General features: G+C 48.2%; 1 protein-coding gene across 1 annotated transcript in view; it reads right to left on the bottom strand.

Moving 5' to 3' along the window:
• Positions 1-11402, bottom strand: part of Inpp5d (inositol polyphosphate-5-phosphatase D) — a 121706-nt gene extending 110304 nt beyond the window's left edge. Inside the window, exon 1 of the mRNA XM_008838107.2 lies at positions 11087-11402. Coding sequence (XP_008836329.1) covers positions 11087-11229 — 143 coding nt within the window. The 5' untranslated portion in view covers positions 11230-11402. The remainder of the gene's footprint in view (positions 1-11086) is intronic.
• Between the last annotated feature and the right edge of the window lie 3733 nt (positions 11403-15135).

Here is a 15135-nt window from a genome sequence, read left to right as displayed (position 1 = left end):
AATATTTTCATTACTATTAAGCAGCTATGCTGGGCTCAGGTGACATACCTCCCTCCCCAGCCTCTTCCGATTCGGTGTGGGAATGGCCTCCCAGGTTTGTCAGCCCCAAACTGCTTCACATCCTTTTCCTTCCCACCTCTTTTAAATATGCCACCTACTTACTTCCTGCTGGGATCCTGTCCCTCACACTCGAAATTAGAAATGACTAAAGGACAGCAGCAGCAATAAGAGACAAATTTTGCCATTCCAGAAGAATACGCACAATTGCATTTCTAGAGAACTTGAAAACCCCAGCCAGTGGACTGTTCTTTGAAAGTGAGGCGTAAGGAGTAAATCAATAGAAAAAAAGAAAAAACGGAAGTGGACAAATACTTTGGGGCTAGCTGTAAACTGGGCCAAGAAGTAGCTTCGTCAGCTTTTAAATTTTTCAAAAATAGGGGCCAGCAAGATGGCTCAGTAGGTAAAAGTACTTGCTGTGTGAGCCTGAAGATCTAAATTTGGTCCCCAGACCCATGGTGGAAAGAGAAAGTTGTACTCTGACCTCTACATTCACGTCATGGCATATATTCTCTCTCTCTCTCTTTCTCTCTCTCTCTTCTCTCTCTCAATAATAATAATTAAATTTAAAATAAATTCACAACAACAAAAACCAGATAATTACAATGTTCCATAAGTGCCCCAGATACTTTATAAAAACCTACACAGCAAACCACAGCACAATCAAAATCATACAGCTCACCCTCACCTAGGAAGATCCATAAAAAATCCTAACCAAAATTCAGAGCACAACAGAAACTTAGCATAATCAGGAATGGTTCATTTTAATTATGCAAAGTGGCTTCTTGTTAGAAAATACATCAAATGAAACCAGTTAATGAAGAGACACAATCACGAACATCGAAATAGACAGTAAAAGGATATTGTATGAAATTTAATACTTGGTTCTTTAGAGCTCTTTATAAAACTAAGAAAAGTGCTCCTTCTGTGAGATAACAGGTAACTTTAACATAGTATTCACTGTCACTCTCTCCCAGGCAGGGGTACATGTGACTCTCCCTAAGGGAGACATTTTCTTTGCCCACTGTTCCCCCACCATATTATTTTATTATGGCCAGCATAATGAGTTCTGAAATCTGAAAAAGTGTTGTAAGCATTTGGAAGGGAACCACACAATGATCATGCTTAGTAGATGATGGAAAGGTCTATTAAGAAAAGACAGGCCTGGCAAGATATCTTGGTGAGTAAAAGCACTTGCTGTGCAAGCATGAAGATCTGAGTTTGGATCCCCATGTAAAGAAGCCAGGTGTGGCCACACATATCTGTAACCCTAGTCAGTGCTGGGGCTGGGGTGGTGGGCAGTGACAGGAGGCTCACTGGAGCTGGCTGGCCAGTCAGCCAAGCTGGAAAATACAACAGCAACAAGAACAAACAAGAACGACAAAACAAGCCCAGCAAGCTCCATGCTCAGTGAGAGACACTGTCTCAAGGGATAAGGCAGAGCGCTCTAGATCTGGACACCTGATGCCCTCCTCCGGCCTCCAGGAACGTGCACCTGCAAACACACAGGTGCTCACACACCTGTGCACATACTTGGACGACATACTTGGAACAGGTAAACAGGCAAGAGAGATATATACAACTTAGTATGTGGAAGAAAAAGAAATCACAGGGGAAATCGCTTAGTAAGAAGTTTGGGAAAAGATGGTATTTGAGGAAAAAATACATATAAATTTTTATCTTTCACCAGCCATTAAATTAATCCTAGCAAGAGTAAAGCTTTCAATGCAAACAACAATAAAAAAATCACAGTAGTAACAGCCCACAACCACTCCATTTGTTTGTCTAGCTATAATGCCAAGCAACCAATGCATGCAACAATTCTACCATGTAGCGTGCTTACCCTTGGTTTTCAGATGAGGAGGCTAGGGCCCACTGGAATGAGGTAAGTTGTTGGAGATTTGACCCTTAGCCTGAGTTGACTAGCTACAAAGACCCAGTCCCAAACTTCCCGTTTCCCAGAGGAAGAGACAGGATTTCTGTGTGCAGAGGGAGTCTCTGCATCGCAAAGCAAAGTCACAAAAGAAAAAAAGATGGACAGAGTTTGCAAAAATTTATCAGAGAATATAAAGCTCAAAGCCTAACCATTGTAAAAATGTAAATGTGGGGGCTGGAGAGATGGCTCAGTAGTTAAGAACACTGGTGTTCTTACAGAGGACTTGGGCTCGATTCCCAGCACCCACATGGCAGTTAACAACCATCTATAACTCCAGTTCCAGAGGATCTGATACCCTCTTCTGACCTTCTTGGGCACTGCATAACACGGGTGTACTTATACGCAGGCAATACACTCATACACATAAAATAAAAAATAATATTTCTTTTAAAAAAGAAAATGTAATTGTGACAAATGCGATATCAACAACTCATGCAAACAGATAGCAGAAAGTCTACATTTAGCTTTGCATGATTCTGGGGACTGAACCCAGGGCCTGTGCATACTAGGCAAGCACTTAGCCACTGAGCTATAGTTCCAAACATGAGCAACTCTGTAATATTTCTTTAAAATACGTAGGATGGGATATTGGAACGAGGTGGATTCTCTCTGTGCTGCTGGGCAGGAGCGTAAATTCAAGTGAAATTTCTGGAAAGTGATTTGCCTTTGGAGAGCCTTCAAAATGTTCCCAATCTGTGATCCAATAATCCCAGCCCTGGGGATCTATAATCAGCAAGGTGTATGACTGTCATTATACAATGTCATTATCATTATTCACTGTCATTATAGCAAGAAGATTGAGAATAACTCAAACGTCAGGTGACAGGAGACGCATTTCATAGAGCATGGGATAGAAGTCTGTACTTCTGTCGCGATATTTAGGAAGAAATTTGAACTCAGTGGAAAAATACTGACGCTGCTAGAAACCGCAGGCCACTGTAAAATGCCGAGATTTTACTTATACATAGTATATAATATGTTATATTACATAATGGATGGGATTGCACATATGGAGGGATGGAATGAGAAGATAAGCCAGTAAGTTAATAAGACACATGTTAGTCTCTCAGTGATTAGTGGGGATTTTTAAATTACCTTTAAAAAATATTTTTATCAGGTCTAGAGAGATGGCTCAGCAGTTAAGAGCACTGGCTACTCTTGCAGAAGACCCAGGTTTGGTTCCTAGCACCCACATGGTGGCGAACAACCATCTGTAACTCCAGTTCCAGGGGTATCCAATGCTCTTTTCTGTGGGTGTTGCACAACATGCAGGCAATATATGCATACACATAAAATAAAATAAAAAATAAAAATTATTTTTAAGTATTATTTTATGTGTTATTGCCTGCATGTATGTAAGTGCAACTGTGTCATGCAGTACCCAGAGAGGTCAGAAGAGGGCGTTGGATTCCCCTGGAACTGTAGTTATAGATAGTTGCTAGGCAACATTTGAGCACTGGGAATTGAACCTGGGTCCTTGTAAGAGTAGCCAGTGCTCTTAACCACTGAGCCATCTCGAGCTAAAATACTTCTCACTTTATGCTGAACACTTGGGGGTGGGTAGCGAAGCTGAGACAGGGTCTCATGATATAGTCTAGGAGGCTGGGCTGGAACTCATGGCAATTCTCCTGCCTCAGCCTTCTGAGTGTAGGAGCTCAGGTTTCACTATGCCTAGCCAGTACCATTTTTAAGTTACCTGGAAGAAGGCTTCACCGATTATCCCAAGATCTGCCTATTCCTGTGCTGCCCCTACAGCTGTAGGCCGTGGTGAGCATGCCCTCTTTGCAGAGCAGGTTCCTTTGGCCAGCACTCCGCAGTGTTATTTCAATTTCACGCTAGATCCAAACTGCTGGGTCCTGGGACTTGTTAATAGGATGGGTTTCTTGTTTTGTTTTGTGTGTGTGTGTGTGTGGTTGTGTGTGTGTGTGTGTGTGTGTGTGTGTGTGTGTGAGAGAGAGAGCAGAGGCCAGAATACAGCTTTGAAGTGTCCTTCCTCAGGAATCACTCATTTTGTTTTTGAGACAGGGCCTCTCATTGGCCTGGAGCTTGTTAATACAGCTAGGCTGCTGGCTAGTCAGACCCAGGGATCCTTCCAGTTCTCTAGCACTGGGATTACAAGCATGCACCACCACACTTGGCTTTTTTACAGGGGTTCTGGGGACAGAATTCAGGTCCTCACACTTACAAAGTAGCACTTACCAGCTGAACTCTCTCCCCAGTCCAACAGAATGTTTTTCTAAGTAATGGAGACAAAAACAACAATAACAACAACAAAAACATGTGCAAGGAGCAGAGGTGACCATGGCAAGACCAGACTAGACCTAGACTCAGACCTCAGGTAATCTGGCCCCACGTGTCACAAGCTCCTTCCCCGATCTCTGTCACCTCCTCTCCCACAGGGCAAGGGTCCTCTGGAGATACTGACATAGCGTTCCCTCTCACAGCATATTCTGTGTCCAGTCGTTTTGTCACAGCCGCAGGCTTCATTTCCTCAACACCTCTTACTAACTTGGAACTAGAGCATATGATGACCTGTCTTCCTCCTGACTTCATCTTCATTCTCCTGGGTTCCCCTGGGCTTTCTTTTACATACATCTGTGCCCAGGCCCCTCCCTCTCTCAGGCTTCCAGGAGTTCAACCCTGGCCTCAGCAGCCCCGGCCACTCATGCGTCATTGAAGTCCTCTTCCTGCCTCAATCTCTTTGAGCACTTCCTCTGAGGAGGCCCCAAATGACAGCTCTGTGTCTCCCGGAGGCCTCCAGGAAGTCCCGGAAGTGACACTGGTGCGGCTCTCCTTGCTCCTGTTGTGGAACTTTCTTCACAGATGGGTCCTCTATTCTGCTTCTGCGATGTCACTGCTCATAAAAATAAGAGCCACCAGCAGTATTTTTACATATGCAAAGCATGCAGTGGGTACTTACTATATGCATGGCCCTTGGGTTAGGCCTGGAGATAGTCTCCTATTCCCACCTTCTAGCCTCTCAATAATGCAGCTCTTTACACATACACAGTTCTCCAGACAAGTTATACAAATGACCAGTAAGTATATAAAACGTTAGTGAGGGCCGCAAATTAAAACCATAGTTAGATGCCACTTCACAGACACAAGTACGGCTAGAATAAAAATGCCAGATGTGCTGATGCACACCTGCAATCCCAGTACTCAGGAGGTAGAGGCAGGAGGTTCAGTGGTTCAGGGCCAGCCTTGACTAGAAAGAAAGTTCAAGGCCAGCCTGGGCTACATAAGACGCTATCTCACAAACAAATGAATAACAAGGGGGCAGGGGAGATAGATGTTGGTAAAGTGTTGCCTTGCAAGCCTAAGGAGCTGAGCTTGATCCCCAGAACCCACTTGAAAAATACAGCTGTAGGGCTAGAGGGATGGTTCAGTGGTTAAGAGCACTGGCTGCTCTTGCAGAGGACCCAGGTTTGGTTCCCAGCACCCACATGGTGGCTATCAACTGTAACTACAGTTCCAGGGGATCTGATGCCTTCTTCTGATCTCCATGGGCATTGCATGGCATGGGTACACATGCAAGCAATAATCTCATACACATAAAAAATAAACATATAATAAAGAATTATATATATATAATTATATATATAATTCTGAGAATTATATATATATATATAATTATATATATAATTCTGAGAATTGAAAAAATTTAAAAGGTGGGGGCAGCAAGATGGCTCAGTCAGTAAAGGCACTTGCCACCAAGGCTGACAACCTGAGTTTGATCCCTGGGACCCACATGGTAGAAGGAGAGAACAAACTCCCAAGGTTGTACCCTGGCCTATGCACCCAGGTACATCTGCATGCACACACGCACACATGCACCCCCCCCCCCAGATAATAATCAGTGTTGGTGAGGATGTGGAATACTCATATGACTGGAAAGAAGGTAAAGGGGTCCACGGACGAAGACAGCAATTTAGCAGTTCCTCAAATTGTTAAACATAAAATTACCATATGCCCCAGCCCTTCCACTTAAGCACCTACCACAGACTTCCACACAAAGGCTGGTTCATGGTTGGTAGCATTGTTCATAATAGCCATAAAAAAATAGAAATAGCCCAAATGTCCTTCAATGGATGAATGTGGTGTGTCCACATAGCAGGTTACCAATGAGCTGTTCATAAAATGGATTTGTGCTACAACATAGATGAACTTGAAAGTATTTTTCCAAGTGAACGAATCTAGATGCCAAAGGGCACTGTCATATAATTCCACACATATAAGATTCCCAGGGCTGGCAAATCCTTAGAGATAGAAAGTACATTAATTCCCAGGGGTTAGGGGAAAGGGGGGTGGGATGTTATCAAAGCCTGCTCGTGGGTTCAGGAATTTTTTCAGGGATAATGACAATGTTCTAAGGTTAGATAATGGTGTTGGTTGTACAGTGTACCTAAGGACCACTGAGTCGTAAGCTAGTACATGGATGGGTGACTTTACAGTATGTGAATTACGTCTCATTGCACAATGAGCCTGTAAAAGCAGAGTGGTTATCCTCACTTCATAGCTGGGACTCTGGGTTGTCAGAAGGTTAGTGTCTTGCCAATGCAGCACATCAGGTCTAGGCAGCTCCAGAGACTTGCTCTTCAGGACCACACAGCCTGGCATGAATTAGGGAGCAATAGCAGACGGTGGGGAGCCAGGGGCTTCACGTCCCAGAGAAATGGGACCAATCAATTAAGAAGGCCGATGTCCTTGCACAAGTGAATTTAACCTATCAGGTAGGCAAACAGGCAAAACACTACTAAGTCAGTACCTACCCTGTACTTGGGAGGATGGTTCTAGGATTTGGGGTATGGGCACAGAAAACCTGGAGACACTCAACCGTGACATGGTCATTACACAGATGATGTCTTTGAACAGGCCTTTCTAGGTACAGCCCTCTTTCCTGGTCTTTGGCACAGAAATAGCCTCAAGAGAATTGTCCTCTGACAAAGCCTGCTGGCCTGTTTTCTTCTGTCGAATAGTCTTCAGGAGCGCCTGGGCCTCCCGCTCTGACTCCTGTCTACATCAGCATTTCCCCCACTTGCTTTCAATACCAGATAGAGAAAACATCACCATACTACATTTGCAAAAAGTCATGAGCAGGTTGTGGAAATTTTACAGAAGCTTTAAAAGGAGGTTGGAGGAAGGGAGAAGACAGCACACCCACGCACACCACAGTCCATCCCTTGGCCCCTCTGCTGGACATTTCTGCCCTCTGAAGTCCCTTCTCTGTGGTGTTCCAGATCTTTCTCCCCTGTCCCACCTTGCTGGGTCTTCTATCTTTCCACCAAAGAACAGTATGAGCGCATGTCCTGGCTCTGTTGTTTGTAAGTCCTGTAAAACCGGGCATGTTTTATCACCCCCGTGTGCCTCAGTTTCCCCATCCATATGCTGGGAAAGGTAGCACCTCCTCCAAAGATCACTGTGCATGTTAAAGGAGTTGCTGCACGTGAAGACCCTAGCATATGACAAGCTCTAAGTCTATTATCTCAGAATAAACTGTCAGTCACCTTCTGCTAGCAGACCAGACTTAGTGTCTGCTCCCCTCCCAGTGGCTGGCCACATGATCTCTTCCAAATGACTAGAACACCATCACCGAAGGGAGTTTTGGCGGTAAAAGTATTGCACTTCCCCTCTTTCTTGCTATGCCAACAAGGCTACCTGTTCAGGGATGTCTGGCATTCTGTCCCTAGGATGAAGCCTGACTCTACCATCATGCCTGGGCACAATATGGAAGGCCATGTGCTGAGGAAAACCCAAATGGTGTCCCTGACACATCTGGCAGAACCAAGAGCAGCCATATGCTCCCTGTAAGGAAGGAGACCAGATCTCACCAGAGTCATTCAGGGGGGACACCACCCATGTGGACAGTACCCAACTTGACCTAGTTGAATGTGGGTTCTATCTAGGCCTGGTCTGATATTTCAGGGAAGCCCCAACAATTTTAGGCCATCATTCCAATTCTACCTATGCAGCTTGGGCAAGCAGAAGTGGTCCAGCTGACCCGTGGACCCTGCATGAACTGAGCCACCCTCAGAGGCATTATCTTCCCTGTAGCACACATGCCTGGAGCTGTGCTAACCCTGCCCGTGAGCCTCACAGCCTCTTAAAGGTCTCCACCCACCATTGCCAACAACCCGTCCAGGGCCCACAGGCTCCTTGGAGCATAGCTGACCCAGCCCAGGGGATCTGAGTAGAATCTAGTGAGGGTAGCACAGACCCCATGTAGAAGAGTCCATGGTTCCTTCCGCAGATGGCAGAACTGGACTCCAACCATGCTGGCACAGTCTCACCAAGCCAGGACTCTGGGCCCTTGATGTAACTCCAGGCTCCTCTAAAACGAGGCTTTCTGAGTGGCTGACGAGAGATCAAAGCCTTCCTGCTCAGGTGGTAGGCTGACAGGATTGACCTCTCTCGAGGAAATGAAGGTCAGGGTGTGGGGCAAGTGTATGTTCCTATGTCACATGGGTGGTGTGCTGAATTGCAACCGTGTCTTTCTCCAGCCCCTTCCCTTTCCCCAGCTGTGTCTAGTCAAATCGCCTAGCAGGAAGGTCCTCTCCAAAAGGCCACACTCTTCCCAGAACTCCAAACAGATCTAAATCACAAGCAGAGGTCCCTGATGCTGTTCCTTCACTCACAAGAGGGGACAGGGCTATCCGTCCCTGCAGGGTCACACACTGGCCCTGACTCACAGCTGTACAACCCAGAGTCCCACAGACTGGCTGATGCTCAGGGAGATGGCTGACACACCAAATCTGCTACTTCTGAAACTGAAGACAGGTGCCCCCCCCCGTCCTGTATCCGGCTTCAGCTCTTTACCCCAGTTGCTGTCTTGGGTTTCTCTAGCAGGAACCTGGACCTGGGCCAGCGCAGGATAGTTGGAACCAGGCTCCACCATTCACAGGGAACAGAGGAAAGTGAGGATTTGGAGTCTGTTTTTTCAGGAAGTTAAATCTCTTTGCATTAAAGGGCTGGCGTCTAACAAGTTTTCAAATTAAAAACTACTCCTTTCCTGCTTTTTTTTTTTTTTTTGGCATGAAAAGATGCTTTATTTCATACACGGAGGTGGTGGAAGATGTCAGGGCTCACTCATCTTAGTTTGGAAATCTCCTTAATTGACAAATTGAGGAGGGCTGTGGCATGAGGCTTCCCAGGCTTGGGGAAGGTTTACTGGTCTGGGGTATACCATGGTCTAAAACTGTGCTATCCTTGCAGGAAGGGTGGATCCTCCCACAGAGCAGGGAACAAAACTGAGCCCTGAGCCTGAGCTGGGGTCTGGGAGGTTGGCAAGAAACAAAGCTTGGGCTAAGAGGGTGGTGGCTATCACTAGGGGAAGGGAGCGTGAACACCTCCCAGGATACAGCTCTCCCTATCACCAAGGCTTTGCAGGAACTCAGGACAGCAGAGGAGGGAGGGAGAGGGAGAGGAAGGAAGGCCCAGAGGTCCTGCAAAGCCCCTTGGGCTTGGGCTTAGGCTCTACCTGCTCTGCCCTCAGCCTGCAAGATGCACCCAGCATGGGGTAAGAGCAACCCCTACCACCATGCGCATCTGTAACCCAAGCACACTGAAGTTTCTCAGTCCACAGTCCACTCCTGACAGAATCAACATTGGCCCAGGTCTCACTGGGGCAGAAGAGAAACGTACGTAGGCCAGTGAAGTCAGGCTGAGTTTGTGAGATGCTGAAAAGAATCTTCCTGCCCCCTTTAGGGCCCCTCGCTAGTGGGTCCCCAAGGGATGGTGCCTTGGTGAGGACCTAGCCACCTGTAGCCCTTCTCCTGAGACAGACTGGTGGGTGTGAAGGAAGCTGGCTGCCGACTCCACCCGCACGAGACAGCCAGCCAGCTGTGAGTTTGTGCTGGTTTTTAGTACCAGCTAACTCCATAAATACCCTGGATAGTCTTGCTTCCACCCCAGTTGACTGGCATGCCCAGCTTGATGGGGACAGGGGGAGTGGGCAGCACAGCCTAGTAGTCTCCAGAGGCAAACGACCTTGGCCATCATCACTCCCTAACATGTCCAAGTTTCATTTTCCTCCTCTGAGGTGTTCACAGGACAAGCACTCCCAGCTGTCTTGAAGATAAAACCAGCCAACAAATGCCTAGCACAGCAGATCCCAACATGAGTCAGAGCTCAGAGCCATCTGTGGTCAGTCACCCACTTCCCTCCTGCCTGGAGATAGCAGGGCCCTGGTTTCTCAGAGGGACCTTTCTGTCAGCCCAAGGATGCTACCTGAGCTGTTTGAGTGGGCACAGCCTTCGTGACCGTCTCCCAGTCCTGCGGGAGTCCAATCCAGGATATGGTTAGATCACAGGGCTGGAGGCACAAGGCCCTTCTTCAGACATCAGAGTGTTAAAAAGGAACCTTCAGTGAGTAGCTGTTTCCTTTGTTAGGACAACTGGCACATTCAGCAACAACTTCACACCAGGCTGTGGAGGAGCTGATGAGGGAAAAGACCCAGATGGGTGGGGACACAGCTGAGCGTGAGGAGGGAGAGACCCAATAGGGAAGAGCAGCTCTGTGGTGACTTCCTCAGTTCTCAGGGCCTGGAATACAACCTCTGAGTGAGTGGATTAAACCTACCACAGAGTCAGGTCCCCAAACAGAACTAGCTCCAGAACCCATGGCTGGGCTAAGGAAGGGTCCCTCTTGCCACTGTTGCCTGACAAACACCTGCACCGACCAAGCTTCTTTTTAACATGCCCTTCCTTGAGAAGCTCTGAGCCTCCTTCCTCCTGGCTCAAAGTGCCAGGACCCCTTCTTCTGCCCTGGGAAGCCTGGGCAGCTCCCGGCACCACAGCTCACAGAGGGTTGTGGTATGGGCCAGGCACAGAGTGGCTCTCCGAGCCCCAGTGCTGTGCAGCCAGCCTGTCACAGACAGTATCCCACAGCCAAGGTCCAAGGTGGGCCTCATTTGCCTTCCCACCGCCACCACCATCACTCGGGGAAGCAACGCGCCAGTCAGCTTAAACCATCCTGTGACATAAGGCCAACCTGACCCATTGGGAGGCAGGCAGGGGGGTTAGCTAGTTTTGCCCTTTGGAGCCACCCCTCAGCGGTCTCTGGGAATGGCAGCTTGGAGGGGAGTGGGGTACTCACAGCACGCAGAGCGCATAGGCCCGGGGAATGGACTCGCTGGCACGCACAAGGAAGCTCCCGTCCTTGCCCGCCCTAGAGAGCAGCTCCTCTGCCTTGGAGCGGGTGATGTTGCCATGGTTCCAGCCGGGGACCATGGCAGGCATGGGCCTCCTGGACTGGCTCAGCAGCCACCCACAAGAGGGACACACCAGCAGAGTAGCCGAGGGCCCGAGACTGAACCCTGCCTCCTCTTGCCTCTCTGAGGCTGTCTCTACTGCTGCTACCACCTTAACTGACTGACTTCCTGTTTCAGGCGCTCAGCGAGGGAAAGGAAACTGAGCTGCAGAGAACTTCCTCATTGCAGAAACCAAGGGGGGGTGGTTGTCATCCACCTTCCCACCAGGTCCAGCCACCATCTGCCTGCCCCACCCTCTCACTCACTGACCCTCATCTTCTGAATAGGTCCCAACCTCCAGAAGCTTCCAGTATCATTCAGGGTTCTGTCTGGGGAAAGGCATGGACTCCTTAGACGTCAGGTTTCATGGCCAGCTTCTGAAGCCTGACCTAGCATTTGTGGATGAGCCAAAGGAGTGGTTACTAGAAAGATTGTGCAGATGTCCCTGAGGACAGTCCTTAGACTTTACAACTCTATACCACTCTGACATACCCATGATAGTTAGCTTTAACTATCTATTTGACACAATCTAGAATCACCTGGGAAAAGAGTCTCAATGAGTGATTGTCTACACTGTGTGAGCCTGTGAGGCATATCTGTGAAGGACTGTCTTAATTAAGTTAATTGATGTGGGAAGACCCAGCCCACTGTGGGTAGCACCATTCCCTAAGCTGGGGCTCCTGAACTGTATCTGAATGAAAAAACCAAGGTGAGTCCAAGCAAGCCAGTATTCATGCATTTATTCTCTCTGCTTCTGACTGTGGATGTGACGTGACAAGCTGCTTTACGCTCCCTATAATGTCCTCCTCTATGACTCCCCATGGTGATGGACTATAACCTGGAATTGTAAGCAAAAGTAAACCTTTTCCCCCTAAGCTGCTTTTGGTCAAGGTATTATATCATAGCAACAGATGAAACTAGAGCAACAGTAAGGGGCACAGCTACTTAAACTGGATAAAGACCCCCAGATCAGAGCAAAACAGGGGAGGATAGTCTCACCCTGCCTCTCCTCACTGGACACGCCCAGGTATCCAGACACTTACTGCCCCTGTGCTGGGAGTCTTGGCTCCTGGATCTGCTGAAGATACCCAAGTAGCCAGGGATAGCTCTGTGACTGGGTTTCACCCCTCTGGGCTTCTGTGGGACACTTGGGGAACAAACTCAAAGAGGCACCCACGTGTCCCCATCAGGCAAGCTAGCCACTTGGATAAGACTTATTCTTGGGTTCATTCAGTCAGGCCACACCCTCTCTGTTGCTAGACATGGCCACATTTACTCACCTCTCAAATGTCACCAATTTGGTACTAGCAGAGATCCAAGGACTCTAAGGTGACCACTGTCCCCTGGACCCCAGAGCTAGGTGCCCTCCGTCCTCAGGCCAGGCTCACTCAGGGGCAAGGGGCGAGTGTTGGCCCACTGCAGAAATGATGGTCCTCCACTCCCACATCTGAGCCTTATCCCCTAAGACAGGCAGCCAGGCAGCTCCCCTGGGAGCTACGTTGAGTTTCCTACAACTCTTGGCCTCAGTTTCCTCTTCTCTAACCTGCAGAGTGTGGCTCTGAGTGGAGCACAAGTGTGTGGAGGGCCTGAGAGCTGTGCTGTGGTCAGTCCACGGTAGGAGCCCCAGGGCCTGCAGGGCACACACGGTAGGAAGTCTGAGAGTGAGTATAGCATTCTCTTGTCAAAGGCCCCTCCAGCCAGGCCCTGAGCCAGAGGGAGGGGGACACAGTGATGACAAGAACTCATCTCCACGTTCTGACTCTGCCCAGCCGGCTGGGTCTCCACTCTAACAGCCCCAGCATGGAGCCCTCTCATGTCCATCATTACCTGGTCTACCCTCTCCTCAGGAAATCTCTGCCCATCCCAAGCACCATGTGCTCCCTTGTACCTCTCGCCTCTCTTCCCTGAGGCCCTCTGCCGATTCCCTGATTGTCCTCATCCCCGAAGCTGCCATGATTCTCAGGAGGACCCAGATCCATCACCATCTTGTCCTCTTTGTGTCTTGAGCAACTCCTCTCGAGAGACCCCTCAGCATCCAAGACTGTTCCACTGATAAATGACTTCCCTTTGCATTCTCAGTGTCCCATCAGTTGTGGGACTGTCAATCTAATCGTACAAAGATGTGCCTAAGAGATCAGTAAAGCACACCTCTGAGCGTGGCTGCCGGTCATCTCCAGAGATAATCTGATCACAAGGACTCTGACGTATAGGCTAGATGAATCCCTTAATGAATTTATTCATTATTGGGAGGTAGGGAAAGGTAGGGCCTGTTGGAGGAAGTAGGTCACTGGGGATGTGCTCTTGAGGCTGCAGCTTGCTCTAGTCCCTTCCTATATCTCTTTTCTCTGCTTCCTGTTCAACATAAAAGGCTTCTCTACCAAAGGCCCTCTGCGATCATGACTGCTCTGCCCCTCCATACCTGTTGCCGTGAAGGACTGACACTGCTTGAGGCTGCAGCTTGCTCTAGTCCCTTCCTATATCTCTTTTCTCTGCTTTCTGTTCAACATAAAAGGCTTCTCTACCAAAGGGCCCTCTGCGATCATGACTGCTCTGCTCCTCCATACCTGTTGCCGTGAAGGACTGACATCGCTGGAATGGTGGCCAAAATAAATCCTTCCTCCGTTAAGTTGCTCGTGCCGAATATTCTGTCAGAGTGACAAGAAGTCTGGCCCATGAAACACCCTCTCAAGCCTTCACTCTTGCTCTTGCTCATCTTTGAGCGCAGTAAGATTGCCTGATACGTATATGACAAAATCACGCTTCCCTGATTTTCAAGGCCCGTCCCATCTTCACACATGCCTGAAGCATGAGCTTAGTTCTTCCTTCCCTACATACATGCCTGAGGCATGAACTGAGTCAGCATCTTTGTTTTCTCTACTGTCATAAAACCCCAACATGAGATCAAGGTTTCCCAGACAGTGGGTGGAGCATGGGAGGATTATTTTATTTTTTTGGCAGGCCTTTGCCTATACTAATAACTCAATTAAAAGGTATCATAAAGTTCATGGAACCCTCTGCGATAAAGTGACTCATCAGTGAAAATTTGAAATGATGACTGAAAAGGAGGTGAACGACATCCATTCAATGTCTAATCTTCGTACGTGAAAAGTCTTCATGGTGCCTCCATTTTCCCTTCCCTAGCATGGCCAAGAACCACCCTTTGTGTCTGTTGCTGTCAAATATACTTCCTTGACTGATTTTGTGTTTCCACAGAGAGCTAAGGGTTGCAGCTGCCGCAGGCCACAGCTCTATAGGACCTGCGACCACGTGCCTTCTGGAGTCCACATTTTCCTACTGGTCACAACAGTCCCACGCCACTACTTCATTCACAAGGCTTCCCTGGAGTAGGCCACTGACTCCTACCATGTTCCCCGGCTCTGTTGATAACCACAATGCATGTCTTACCCAGGACACTCCAGAAAATATTGATAAATCATCTACTTTTTGTAAAAACAGTCTGGCTATGAGTCCCAGGCTGGCCTTCAATGTTTATCCTCCTGCCTCTGCCTCCCAAGTGCTGGGGTTTTGTTTCCTTGTAATGTTAAATTTACTGTGCTGAATTTTAAAGCACGAATGTAGGACAGCACACTGCCCAGCCATATTCTCTTGAACACTCTAGGTTATAGTCACCCCATTTCTATATTGTGATCTCTTTTAAAAATGACTACACCCCAGGCTTCCACACATGAGAGCAGCCCTATTTGCCAGAAATGTTCACCTCTTTCCTGGCACGACTCCAGATCAACCTGGGGAACCCAGCAATGCCATAGGGATGGGAGGCAGGAGAGATGCTGACTGGAGGAACCCGGGGGCACTATGCATCAAAGTTCCCAGCAGCCATTAGAGAAGAAGGCAGCCTGACACCCAGATGGGAGCCTCCCGAGGGTAGGGTAAC

Source organism: Nannospalax galili, unplaced genomic scaffold (assembly GCF_000622305.1).
Source record: "Nannospalax galili isolate Female #2095 unplaced genomic scaffold, S.galili_v1.0 scaffold1138, whole genome shotgun sequence".
NCBI lineage: Eukaryota > Metazoa > Chordata > Mammalia > Rodentia > Spalacidae > Nannospalax > Nannospalax galili.
Note: the sequence above shows the minus strand (reverse complement) of the source record. Positions and strands in the feature narration are given on the sequence as shown.